The 13068-nt window shown below is 43.0% G+C and overlaps 1 protein-coding gene across 1 annotated transcript in view; it reads right to left on the bottom strand.

Annotated features, from left to right (window-relative positions):
* The window catches only part of CERKL (ceramide kinase like), a 139874-nt gene that overhangs the window by 63082 nt on the left and 63724 nt on the right, over positions 1–13068 (bottom strand). Inside the window, exon 3 of the mRNA XM_040441505.1 lies at positions 1346–1477. Within this exon, the coding sequence (XP_040297439.1) occupies positions 1346–1477 (132 nt within the window). The remainder of the gene's footprint in view (positions 1–1345; positions 1478–13068) is intronic.

Here is a 13068-nt window from a genome sequence, read left to right as displayed (position 1 = left end):
GATGAGAGCAGTACAAACATACCATTTATTAAGCTTTTATTATCAGGAGTAGTGTGAATGAGTTGTTATGTTCTGCTTCTTAGAGTGGAATACGTGCAGTTTGTCTACACGGATTCCTGCGCGTTACAAACCGCAGCGAATTACAGTACCAGCAAAGTGTATGAGATTACACAAATCTCATGTAAACATTGCAGATTGACCTGCTGCACGGATTTAAAAATAAATAGCATGTCAATGTATGTTTGCGGTTTTAGCTGCGGATTTCACCCTTTTCAATGGAAGGGTAAGATCTGCGGCAAAACCACATCAAATCCGCACCAAAATCCACACTTTAGATATGCCGCGGAAACGCCGCGTGGATCTTATATGCGTTCACCCACACCCGTGTGCAGGCGGCTTAAAAAGGTTGTGCCACGAATATAAATGCATCCCATCCAATAGATGTCGCTGTTCTATCACTTTCCCCAAACATCACCATTTATCAAAACGGCCTTATTCTAAAGTTATTATCCTACTATTGCGCCCTGAGGCAAATCTGTTTAGATTTTTAGTTGCGTCCTGCAGTGGAGCCTTGTAATACAGGTCGCACATGCTCACATCGCTTCTTTCCGTTCAGTATTCACTCCTCTATGTGCAGGTCATTTACATATCAGGGATGATGGATGGAAGGACAGGCAGAGAGATAATAGACAGACAGATGGATAGACATGAAGAGGAATTTTACTCTAACAGATGATGGACATCGGCACAAGTTGCGTCTGTTATAAATCCAGTCACAAAGAGCTTTTTGAATATGTGGAGGTAGAAAAAGAACTGGTGATGTCAGGACACATCTCACTGCCCTAAGGCCTGACCGGACCGCAGTCACATGACGAACCAGGAAGTAGGAGTCAAGCATGGGGGATAAGAGAAAACTGCAAGGGAGATAAATGTAAAAGAACAAAAAAAATAATAATCTAAGGAGGAAGGGGAGCTAGAGTACTTGATGAAAATAAACTTTAGAGTGAAAATTAGTTTATGCCACAACGCCTTTAAAACAAGGTTTTGATTTGGATATTTAGAGATATAAAACACTCTGCATAATAATAGTTATTACAGATTTTGATGTCAAGAAAAAACTACAGTTTTATAATAAATTGCAGTGAACTTCAGATGTAGAGATGGCTGTGAGTGAAAGACACAGGAGATGAGATGATATAGTAATATCGGGTATGTAACCTGATTTACTGTACTTTAAGCTGCGGCTGAAAGCCAGTGGGGATTAGCCGAAAGTGCAGCTTGTCTTGGTTGCTTAGCAATATTTTCTGTCTCTATTCAGCTGATTTATTTATTGAAACAAACTTACCTGTAACGTGGGTCTGAATGTCAGCGAGCTTAAAAAGAGGAGCAACGTGCCGGTAATACACATTGGGCGCCTCTCCTTTATGGCTGTGAGGGTTTATGATTACTTTTAGAGACTTTGGTCGATTAGGAAAACCTAAAAAAGAGTTAAAGAAATATATACAATATTAGACATTTGTAGAAGATAAAATAATGCAAGACAATTTAGAGGTATTGTCCAGGATAAAAAAATTTTTTAATGAAAAAGCGCCACTGTTGACCATGGCCATGTCAGGTACTGCACTTTATCTTTATTCAAGTGTAAGGGCCCATGCACACGTCCGTAGGCGTTTTTGCGATCCACAAACCACGGTACCGGCCATATGAAATCTGCATTTTGCGGAACGGCCGGCTTCTAATAGAACAGTTCTATCCGCGGCCATAGAGCGGACAAGAATGGGACATGTTCTATAATTTTGCAGATGGCATGGAACAGATGTGCGGATGCAGACAGCATATGGAGTGCTGTCCGCATCTTCTGCCGCCCCATTGAAGTGAATGGGTCCGCATCTGACCCGCCAAAAAAAGTGGATCAAATGCGGACCCAAACCACAGTCATGTGCATGAGCCCTAATGCTGTTTCTGTTCAACAAAAAATGCTTTGAATGTTTTATTTTTTTATTCATCTGTTTATTTATTTATTTGTATAAATATTTATGTATTAATAATTGTATATTGCTGACATACTCCGCCGAGCTTTACAGACATTATCATTGCTTGCAGTCCCCAGAGGAGCTCACATTCTGCGTTCCCTATCAGGATGTCTACGTTTTAGGCCTCCTGCACACGACCGTTGTGTGCACCCGTGGCCGTTGTGCCGTTTTCCGTTTTTTTTCGCGGCCCCATTGACTTTCAATGGGTCCGTGGAAAAAACGGAAAATGCACCGTTTTGCAGCCGCATCCGTGATCCGTGTTTCATGGCCGTGAAAAAAATATGACCTGTCCTATTTTTTTCACGGCCAACGGTTCACGGACCCATTTAAGTCAATGGGTCCGTGAAAGAACACGGATGCACACAAGATTGGCATCCGTGTCCGTGATCCGTGGCCGTAGGTTAGTTTTTATACAGACGGATCCGAAGATCCGTCTGCATAAAGCTTTTTCAAAGCTGAGTTTTCACTTCCTGAAAACTCAGAACCGACAGTATATTCTAACACAGAAGCGTTCCCATGGTGATGGGGACGCTTCTAGTTAGAATACACTACAAACTGTGTACAAGACTGCCCCCTGCTGCCTGGCAGCACCCGATCTCTTACATGGGCCGTGATCAGCACAATTAACCCCTTCAGGTGTGGCACCTGAAAGGGTTAATTGTACTATCATATCCCCCTGTAAGAGATCAGGGCTGCCAGGCAGCAGGGGGCAGACCCCCCCCCCCCCCTCCCCAGTTTGAATATCATTGATGGCCAGTGCAGCCCCCCCCCCCCCCTCTATTGTAATTATTCGTTGGTGGCACAGTGTGCGCCCCCCCCTCCCTCCCTCTATTGTAATAATTCGTTGGTGGCACAGTGTGCGCCCCCCATCGGCCCCCCCTCCCTCTATAGCATTAACAACATTGGTGGCCAGTGTGCGGCCTCCCATCTCCCCCCCCCCCCCATCATCATTGGTGGCAAGGAAGACCCAAGGACGAAAAAACGGTCACGGATCACGGAAAAACGGAACCCGTTTTTTGCGGACCGCAAAAAAATACGTTCGTGTGCAGGAGGCCTTATAGAAAGACTTACAAAGTACTGTAAATGCAATACAATAATAACACAAGGCTCTGTCCCTATAGTAGTAATGTAAAAGGCTAACTTTAGAAGTTCTACATGTTTACATTTATGATTTAGTCTTCAAGTGATACATTTTCAGAATGTTCGCCTGTGAATATTTTTCTATAACAGGAATGTTTCTCTCACCGAAAATTGTTCCCTTCCCCAAATTGAGTCGCACTGGGAAAATATGTAAATGTGACCAACAAATACTTTCATGAATGATGACAATTTCTATTGGTCATCATAAAGCAATGATTATAAAATGACAATGAAACCAAAAGAAAAAAAAAAGGTCTGCAGCCAGATACGAGTCCTTATACCTTTAGTTTACCATACTTTACTCCAAAACCATAGCAGGGAACACGGTGTTGGGCAAAGTGCTGCCATTTTATTCTCTCGCAGCCAATAAGGTCTGGTGGCATCAGTGTAAGGCCAAGACAGAGCGGTACTGATGCGGCCAAACTGCGAAAGCATGCGGCCTCTGCGGTTTCTAAATTGACGGTTAACCCCTTCAAGACCAGGCCTATTTTCATTTTTACATTTTTGATTTTTCCTCCTCATGTTCCAAAAGCCATAACTTTTTAATTTTTCCGTTCACATAGCTATATGAGGGCTTATTTTTTGCGGGACAAAATGCATTTTTCATGCCACCATTTAATTTGCTATGTCTTGTATTAGAAAAAAGGCAAAAAAATATTTGTGTGGCAAAATAAAAAATAAAAAAAGAATTCCACCAAGGTTTTTGACATCACAGCGTTCACTATGCACTAAAAATGACCTGACGTTCTTATTCTGAGGCTCAATACGAATGCGGCGATACCAAAACTGAACGGGTGTTTTTTTTTGTTTTACTACTTTAAAAAAAAAAAACATTTGCGGGTGTATGGGCCGTTTTTTTGTGTTCCGTATACGGTCCGTATATGGAACCATTCATTTCAATGGTTCCGCAAAAAAAAACGGAATGTGTTCCGTATGCATTCCGTTTCCGTATTTCCATTTTTCCGTTCCGTTGAAAGATAGAACATGTCCTATATTTGGCCGCAAATCACGTTCCGTGGCTCCATTAAAGTCAATTTTTTCTATGTAATTACTGTATACTGTATATGCCATACGGAAAAACGGAACAGAAACGGAAACACAACGGAACTCAAAAACAGAACAACGGATCCGTGAAAAACTATAAAAGCCATACGTTCGTGTGAACTAGGCCTCAGAAAAATCTAACTTTTCTTTGCATCGCTATATTCTGACAGCTATTACTTTTTTATATTGCGGTCTACAGAGTTTATAAGGGCTTGTTTTTTGCGTAATGAACTGTAGTTTTCATTGATGCCATTTTTGTAGTATATACAACATTTTGATCACCGTTATTCAATTTTTTGGGGGGGGAACAAAATGACAAAAAAATGTGTTTTTCATTTTTTTTCTGTTGCTTTGTTGTTACGTTCACCGCACAAGAATTTTGTAAAAATATTTTAATAGTTCAGACATTTTCGGATGCGGCCATACCCAATATGTTTATTTTTTTAATTGTTTATGTATTTTTATATGTAAAATTGGGAAAGGGTTTTTTTTTTTTCTTTACTTTCACATTATTTTTTTTACAACAATTAGCCCCCATAGGGGCCTCGTACATGGGATCTTTTGATCCCCTCTCCTATTCACCATAATAGAGATCTATTACGGTGAATAGGATTTTTACACACGCCATTCTGCGCTATGCCTCGTGCATAGCTCAGTATGGAGAAAGCCATGGCAGGCCTGGATCGCTTCAAGAGCGTTCAGGCTGCCATGGCAACCGATCGGAGCCCCGCGATATCACTGCGGGGGCATCCGATTGGAAAGAAGATGGAGCCGCATCACTTCACAGGTGCCTCGATCAGCCTTGATCGCGGCACCTGAGGGGTTAAATGGCAGGGGAGGTGCGATCGGCTGCTTCCTGTCAGCGCGGCCGGATGCCGGCTGTAGCATACATCCCCTGGCACGCAATGACGTACCTGTACGTCAAAATGCGTGAAGGGGTTTTCATTTGGTTTGGACCAGCAGTGTCATCAGAAGGACTATAGGGCTGATTGTAATGGCTGCGCGGTTTTGTGGGTGAAAGAACTGTTTCAGGGCACACTGAAGCCCCCCTTTTAACATGTCTTTTCTCCCAGCCGTGTCAGCGCTGCCATGTTTGACCTTCCTCTCACTACACACCAGTTGCAATCTCTGAAAATAAGCATCTAGAAGTTGGAAGCCTGTCCTGTTACAGTGCCGCTCATACAGCTTCATGGCTCGCTACAAGAGAGAACAACGATACATGAACGGTAGAAAAATGTGCGCATTTTCAAGGAAATTTTTCTAAGACAATCACTGTCGCATTCAGAAAAAAAAGAAAATCTGTGTCGAACTGAGAGCCTGCTGTGCAAATCCCGCTCAATACATTGATTACAGGGGTTTAAAAAAATAATAATTACGTTTGTCACCCATCCACAGGGTAGGTGATAAATGTCTGATGGCCGGGGGCCCCACAGGTATGGAGTTTCTCCTTACTGCACGACCACAGTGAGGAGTCTGAATGGAGCAGTGGTCACACATACATCCTGCCGCTCCATACAATGTCTATGGGGGTGATGGAAACAGCCGAATTCATAGATCACCTCTTTTCATCTGCCCCATCGACACTGAACGTAGCGGCGGTGCACGTGCTCCATTAGCTCCAGGGAAAGTATTCTAAAACTTTTTAACCAAATATTATTATTAAAGGGAAGCTGTAACTATGAAATTCACTGGTAAACCAGGCACGATGGGGGTCATTTACTAATCTGAAATGCGCCTAAATTAGACGTATTTCAGGCGCAGATGGCGGCTCAGCGGTTAGTTGCGCTGGTATCTGCGACTTCGTCCCACTCATGCCAGGTCTACAATTGTGGGTGTGGCGTGAGCGGGTAAGGGCATGGTCCGGCAGGCCCATCTCATTTACCATTTTCTAGGGAAGTTGTCTTACATTTAGAACTGGCACTGGATGTGCCAAAGTCATGGGGAGGCTGGCGCCACTTCATAACTCTGGCGGATCCACCGCCAGCTTAGGGGCTTATTAAGACTGGCGTCTAAAACGCCAGTCTTAATAAGGGCTAGAAGGGCTAGCTCAGCAGAATGTAATGATACCTTTCCCTTAGTGATCCGCTGCTTCATTCTAGAGATAAAGCACTTATAATCCATAAGCAAATGAGCACTTAAGTGCATTGAAGGCGGACCTATCCCACTCTGTGCACCCTTGCTTCCTCTGCCAGCTCCTCCCCACACTTTTTGATTGACGGGACCAGTTTTCTACATAGTCACCTCGACTGGTTTGGTCAATCAGGAAGGACAGCGGGGGGGGGGGGGGGGCTGCCAGAGGAAGGAGGAGCAAGGGTGCACAGAGTGGTTTGGGCCCGCCCTCAGTGCACTTAACTGCTCATTTGGATTGAAAGTATTTTTTTTCTCCAGAAGGAAACAACGGATCGCTAAGTGAAAGGCATCATTACATTCAGCTACAATGCGCTGCGCCTGGTGACGAATTTCCATTAAAAGTCATAAAAGTTTCTGAAATGCAGAGACTGTAAGCCAGACCACTGTATCTACTGACACCGCTCCTGATATCCTTTGAAACACTCTTACTCTCTAACTGTTGTGCACTTTACTATATATCAATATAATAAAACTAACATTTGATACCCAAGTAGCCCGAGGCAAGTGGAAGGGCTGACCTGCTAATGAGGCTCTGGGTAGAAGGATACTTTGCAACTTCTCCAGGATCAGCCACTTTTGCTGTACCTATTGCACGATGTAAGGGAAAGGTTCAGGTCAAAGTTCAAATCAGCGACAGAGGGACCGGGAAAGAAAATATCCTGAGGGATTTGATGAGAAACGCCTCCCAGCAGGGATTTGATGATAGTGCTGCTGCACAGTTGGTGCGGAGATTTGATACTACAATTTTCTGGATTTGTAGACGCTATATCACTTAGGCCACAGCAGGAGCAGGTGCACAGGAAATTCGCGACTACTACCAAGCCTCGCAAACCAAAAGGAAAAGAAAATGGCAACGTAATTAATTTTAACAACCCACTGTCATTTGCCCTATTAATTATAATATATTTCGCTTTGCAAAACAACTTCAATAAAATTAGCATTAAACCCAAACAGTCGCTGTGATGTTCATTTAGGACTCTAGAGAGACTTGATAATTAATATCAGGTATTTTACTGAAGAGCTGTAATTTAAAGGTGTGTGTGTGCGTAGGGGGGGGGGGGGCAGCTACCGTTTTTGAATTATTTTTTTTTTTTTAACCATTCAAATTATTAATCGTGTATCAATACTGTTGTAAGCAAAAAAAAAATGTAACAATTCTGGTGCGGTGAAGAATTTATTCTTCGGATAATTGCGGGTTATTTTTTTCTGTTTATAAATTTCATTAACCAAATATCATGCTGGTAATCATTCTAAACAGTAAATTATTACCTACAGTGTCTGAGTAATCGCGTAAATTGAAACTCCAGATGAGATCGTGTTCATTAGGCTAACGCAATGGAAGCATATAATGTTTCTAACGCCAGCCCTGGGAATGGTCTAATCCCAAGTAAAAAAAAAAAAGAAAAAAAAAAACATCATTAAAGCATTTTCTATAAGCGCACACAAATTAACCCCTCATCATCCAGCCTTCTGGGCCTTGCAATTAATAATAATGCCGCGTAATAAATAAAATAAATAATAAAATTAAAAAAAAAACTGGCTGCCGTCCTTACAAGTTTCATAGCAACTCAGAAAAATGATAGTCGTTCTGTTTCTTGGCAGGGTCCCTAGAGATCAGATGTAAAGGAATTAGTGATATTACCATAAACAGTCCATGGGATTGACAGTGGTGCTCGGCTCCATCACCACCTGGACTTAGATTAAAAGCCAAGATACGGCCATTGATTATTTTTTATATTTTTCTATGTTTGGCATGTTACGACGTACGGTCCCAGAATGAAGGCCGTTTGGTTAAGTTTTTTGCTTTGTAGGTGCTGTTTGTTCGTGTAACTGGCAATAACGAAGTGAAATCTTAATTGCAAATTCAGGGACGGCTCTCAGGCGTAGATGAACGGTAATGGCACTGTTTAGGCGACAGAGTGTTTTAGTCAATGAAGAATGATCAGGGGAAGCTCAGGTTACATGTTAGTACCTTGGGGATCTGTACATGGGTCCTCTCCATTCTAACTGTTCATTAGTGACAGAAACATGATATAAAGACAAAGGCGCATGTAGGCCAGTAAGCGCTGTTTTTGTGGTTCCAATTTTTGCTTTTCAACAGAATTTGAAAAGAAATAGCGATTCCCTGAAAAACAAAATATAATAAAAGTGTAAACATAAAAATAAAAAAATAAATGTGTATGTGATTCCTTATTAACGTAACTGGTAACAGACTGAAAGTGAAAAAGGATGTAAGAAATGATGCAACTGATGGCATTTAGTGCAGTCAGTCTCATGGTCATCAGCTTTACAATAAAATCATAGACCATGTTGGATTTTTGTATAAGGTACAAGCTACACGATGACCCGCAATCATGTTTGAGTTGTAGTACAACCCGCTGGACCACTGTGACCAAAAAAATGTCAAGCGAGGTTCGTAAAAATCCAATATAATTGGATATTTTTTTGTGACCACCACAGGGCAACGAAAATCCTAATGAAATGGTGCAAAGCAAACTGATGCTTTTTGGCATCAATAAGCAAAAAGACTCATTTAGACGGCTGTAGTGTTTTGAGGTCCCCAGATTGCGGATCCGCAAAACACGGAGACTGTGCATTCCTGCATTTTGTGAGCCGCACATGGCCGGCACTATGGTAGAAAATGCCTACTCTTGTCCGCAACTGCAGACAAGAATAGGACATGCTGTATCTTTTTTGCGTGGCCGCGGAACAGAACTACGGATGTGGACAGCATGAGCCCTAATAAAAGTGGACACTGAATGAGCCCTAATATAGTGGACACTAATGTGATTTATTATCAAAGTTAGCAGCTTCCTGGCCTCTACAAAAGGTGTTGGTGGTGCTGACTGCCTAATAAACAACACAAAAGTTAAAGACAATCCAAAAAACATGGCATTGAGCTATGAAAATAATAAAAGCCCAGCACACATATTGAGCACTACATCATTTCTTGAATCCTAACTAACCTCTGAGGTCCCTCCTCAGCATTCTGGCTCTCACCAAGCTCATTCATGTCCGTTCTGGGTGCCCGTTGTCTTGGGGTACACCATCCATCCAGGGTTGGAGTGGGGTTCCATGGGCCAGCAGAAAAAACTATTCTTGGAGCCCAACCCACATATGGGCAATTTATTGTCTCTAAAGGCAGCTCCTAATGTTTTCTCCTGGACCTTTGGGGCCCAGTAAGATATCAGATCCCTGGCCCACTGGAGGATCCTCTGCTACTTTGGTAGGCCAGTCCGACACTGCCCCCATCTGTCTCCAACTTGTTTCCTGCAGGACACAAATAGCACTGCCATGTTGTGAGCTTTCCCACTGGAGATGGCTAGGAACGGTTGTGGACAAGATCTTCTACAACCCTGTTCTTTGGTTGCTCTCTAGCTTCTCTAACATTCTCTAAGGCTACATCAACAGATAAAACACCATACATACTTACGGAGGTATTTATAATGTCCCTGCGGCAAAACAAAAGGCGTAACAAGTTGCAAACGCGTGTGTGCGACTTTTTACATGCAACTCTTTTGTGGCTTTTTATGCCAAATTCCAAAAAAGGGGCATGGCAAGGAGGAGAAGGGGGGTATTCAGCCCAATGACAAATTTATCTTAATTTAGATTTCTGCTTAGGTGCACAGTGCCGGAGGGTGCAGCTAATTTATAATGAAGCCTGCACCCCATCATAAATTAGGCGCATCCTCCAGCAGCACAGGGGGATATCAAGACCGGTGCGGGAAACGTGGGTCTTGATAAATCTCCCCCCTAGTGCTATAGCTGACATTTTGCCCCATCTTGAAACTAGGCATAGATTTGCGTTACAATTTGTGCTGACCTCCCACTCTTCTGAATGAACCCTCTTGTAATTTTAAAAACATGACAAAAGACAAGAAAAGTCATAGATTATTGCGCAAATATCACATGCGCCATCATTTGTAACTTTTTTACTCCCCCAAAAGTGTTGGCAATCATTTACTAAAATCCTCCCTCAGTTGCTAAACAAAGAAACAAGTGGGTGTGAATACGGCCTCCCAAAACAAGCCGGTATTGACTATGCTTCTTTATAGAAAACCCAGCAGCTGGGCAAGTCTGTTCTTTTGTTGCCAATCCGGTTTAACTCTGAGGATCAATAATTCCTACACGTAGCAAATACATACAGCAAGTAATGAAGTTACTCATATAAAATGCCTTGGGTCCATGGTTTTCGTTAACCTCCTGTTAAGACATTACAAAGCATATGCCTCCCTACTGTTACAGTGGAACTAAAACACAAAAAAATGCAAGCTCCCTGGGCCACAATGCAAAATCTGTAACAGGCCCCCCAACTACCATGCTCTCTTTATAATAGTGTTGTCTCCCATCACAGGCACCAGGAGCTGGGTGCTAATGTCGCCTTTGTACCCACTATAGCTACGTCACTGCATGTACATACTTTTTGATGGAAAATATTAAGATTATCTTCACCGAACCAAACTTGGCCGTTGTAACCAGAAAGCATCAAATTAGTAAAGCAATGATTTTTAAAGCAATCCAACCAAAAATGGGATGCATGTGTTTATGGAGATGATAACTGGTTCTTTCAGATTCCAAAAATAACCAAAGAGCATAGAGGTTTTATGCAACACGTGTGCTTTCTGCATCGGTAGCTTGAATGTGGAGAACAAGGTCCAGATACCTTACAAGATTAGGCAGCAGACAGGGCAGACTGCTTCAGGTTTGAAGATGACTCCTAGATCTCCCATTCTTTCATCCATCCAACTTTTTTGTCCCCTCTATCTGCAACAGAGGCTTCAAGGATGTCAACAAGCTCTTAGAAAAATGGATCAGGAAAGGTGAGAAACCACATTTAGGACGTGTGCCATCCTGAGGTGACTCTTAAAGGGCTTTAATACAAAAAAAAACAAAAAACACTAAAATCACATTATTTGTCTTCCTTCCGTCCCAACGCAGGGGGCATCTCCCTTCTATGGAAGCCTGCCAGTACTACAGTGGTGGTGACTCCCTTTCCCCTAGTTCCCACTACATAGGGAGCCCACATTGTAGATGGGGAGGGGGGCAGGAAGGAAGAACGCACTTACAGACAAACAGGATGCTCCTCTGCTCTTGAAAGGCTGTGAAAAGGCAGAGCTTCTATCAGGAGTCATGAGCTCCGCTAACTCTGACACATCCCCATTTTCTGTGAACCGTCTTCTAGGTCTCTGTGACTGAAGACGGATCTTGTCTAGCAACAGGCAATGGACTGTAAATTAGGTGGAAGTGTGACCCCTGGTGGCCATGACTTTACAGCTTGTTTTCAGATGGCTGCGGGCATATTTGTTAAATAAACTGACTCATACATTTGCTTAGGCTACTTTCACACTGGTGTTTTGGCTTTCCGTTTGTGCGATCCGTTCAGGGCTCTCACAAGCGGTCCAAAACGGATCAGTTTTGCCCTAATGCATTCTGAGTGGATAAGGATCCGCTCAGAATGCATCAGTTTGCCTCCGTTCCGCCTCCGTTCCGCTTTGGAGGCGGACACCAAAACGCTGCTTGCAGTCAATGCTTTCCATGGTGTTCAAGACGGATCCGTTTTGGCTATGTTACAGACAATACAAATGGATCCGTTCTGAACGGATGCATGCGGTTGTATTATCTGAACGCAAGCATTTGTGCAGATCCATGACGGATCCGCACCAAACGCGAGTGTGAAAGTAGCCCTAATTACACCATTTTCTATTAAATTAAAACGTGTGACAGTAGAGTGACTCTTTAATTACACGATGCTAGTCTTTTTGGGACTTCAAAAAATAAATTGACACCAAAAACAATTGGAGGTGCTACCAATATGTTTCCCAACCAACCTCCAAACATAACGTACCTTCTACTACAATATTTGACTTGGACTAGAAATATCCGCTTATTGCTACAGTGGGATTTCACCCAACCTCTTGTTAGAACTGCCAGATAATTTGTCTGACGGCCCTAGTAGCTTACTACAAAGACAAGCCTCCGTTGACATGTGTTCACTAGGCCTTCTTCATTAGACAGTTCTGACCAGTTGTACCCTTACCACCGACAGATTTCATATGGAAGAGGTGATATCCAAACCTGCTTCTGCCACTAAAGGCTTCAATTCCCCTTAGAAAGACTTGGGGAACACAGTACATGTCTAGCAAACAGGTTGCTTATTATTCATCGACCGAAGCGAAGAAGGGCGACCATTCTGGAGATTCTGCAGGAGAAGACAGGAGACAACTCGAACACTGGAGGGGTTAGGCCCCTTTCACACGGACGAGTATTCCGCGCAGATACGATGCGTGAGGTGAACGCATTGCACCCGCACTGAATCCGGACCCATTCATTTCTATGGGGCTGTGCACATGAGCGGTGATTTTCACGCATCACTTGTGCGTTGTGTGAAAATCGCAGCATGCTCTACATTGTTCGTTTTCCACGCAACGCAGGCCCCATAGAAGTGAATGGGGCTGCGTGAAAATCGCAAGCATCCGCAAGCAAGTGCGGATGCGGTGCAATTTTCACGCACGGTTGCTAGGAGACGATCGGGATGGGGACCCGATCATTATTATTTTCCCTTATAACATGGTTAGAAGGGAAAATAATAGCATTCTGAATACAGAATGCATAGTAAAATAGCACTGGAGGGGTTACATTTTTTTAATTTAACTCACCTTAATCCACTTGCTCGCGCAGCCCGGCATCTCTTCTGTCTTCATCTGTGCTGTGAGCAATAGGA

This window comes from Bufo bufo, chromosome 7 (assembly GCF_905171765.1).
Source record: "Bufo bufo chromosome 7, aBufBuf1.1, whole genome shotgun sequence".
Lineage (NCBI taxonomy): Eukaryota > Metazoa > Chordata > Amphibia > Anura > Bufonidae > Bufo > Bufo bufo.
This window is presented reverse-complemented; position numbering and strand designations above follow the sequence as displayed.